Source organism: Mastomys coucha, unplaced genomic scaffold, assembly GCF_008632895.1.
Source record: "Mastomys coucha isolate ucsf_1 unplaced genomic scaffold, UCSF_Mcou_1 pScaffold23, whole genome shotgun sequence".
Taxonomy (NCBI): domain Eukaryota; kingdom Metazoa; phylum Chordata; class Mammalia; order Rodentia; family Muridae; genus Mastomys; species Mastomys coucha.
Genome location: NW_022196906.1, coordinates 113,817,204 through 113,818,341, shown reverse-complemented (window position 1 = coordinate 113,818,341; position 1,138 = coordinate 113,817,204). Strand labels below are relative to the sequence as shown.

At 45.7% G+C, this 1,138-nt stretch overlaps 1 protein-coding gene across 1 annotated transcript in view; it reads left to right on the top strand.

Annotated features, from left to right (window-relative positions):
- Positions 1-1,138, top strand: part of LOC116073721 (sodium channel protein type 11 subunit alpha-like) — a 131,895-nt gene that overhangs the window by 12,865 nt on the left and 117,892 nt on the right. Inside the window, exon 2 of the mRNA XM_031345745.1 lies at positions 383-449. Within this exon, the coding sequence (XP_031201605.1) occupies positions 383-449 (67 nt within the window). The remainder of the gene's footprint in view (positions 1-382; positions 450-1,138) is intronic.

Below are 1,138 nucleotides of genomic sequence, written 5' to 3'. Positions count from 1 at the left end.
TGTAGTCTGCTCACATCAGTCATAGCTGAGTCTCATCTGGCTTTGCCCAGGGCCAGCGGCCTCCGGTCCATCTGGGGTGGAAGGAGGAGGTGATGGCAGTGATGGTCCATCCTCCCATCTCACTGTCCTTCTCTTTCCTTCCTCTTGTCTCTCTAAGGCTCCATCCCCCACTGCATGCCCATGTTGATCACTTCAGAGAACTAAAATCCAGGTGCTTGAAAAATAGTCTGACATATTTGCTATTCTTTTTCATATCAGCCTCCTTTCTTTCTTTCTTTCTTTCTTTCTTTCTTTCTTTCTTTCTTTCTTTCTCTCTCTCTTTCTTCTTTCTTTCTCTCTTTCTTCCTTTTTAAAATCTAAACCTGTGGCTTTCTTCTCTCAGAGGATTGCTTTGTAAAGGAAAACAATAGCGATGACTTCATAATGTGTGGCACATGGCTTGGCAGCAGGTAAGAGGTCCAGATGACTGTGTCCCTCCAAGTCAACCACGCTGTGAGTTTTTGGGATATGAGCACAGAGTCTTCACGTATTGACGCGTACAGTGATCGGTGTTCCCAGTGAAGAGTTTCCTGTGTCTAAGCAGGTTTATTTGTTTGCTTGAGTTTTCAGTTATTATTTTTTAATTTTATTCATGTCTATGTGTGTGGGTGTTAGGTCCACATGTGTGTGTACCATGTGCATGCAGTACCTATAGAGGCCAGAAGAGGACGCCAGGTTCCCTGGGACTGGAGTTACAGGTGGCTGTGTGTGGCCATGTAGGTGCTGAGAATTGAAGCTTGGGTCTTTGGAAGAGCAGCCAGTGTTGTTAACTCCACCTTAGGCTCCTAACTTTTGCTTTTAAGAGCAACATCTCATTACATTCCCCTCAAACTTAGGATCCTCCTGCCCCAGCCTCCCAAATACCTGGGACTACAGGCATGTGCTTCCATGCCTGGATTACATATGGTTAGATTTGTGTTATTTGAATGAAAATTATTTTTTAACTTGGCAGTGGTGCCACATGAGAGGCAGAGGCAGGTGGATCTCAGCACTTAGGAGGCAGAGACAGGTGGACCTCTGAGTTCAAGGCCAGCCTGGTCTGCAGAGGGAGTTCCAGGACAGCCAGGGCTATGCAGAAAAACCCTGTCTCAAAAAAAAA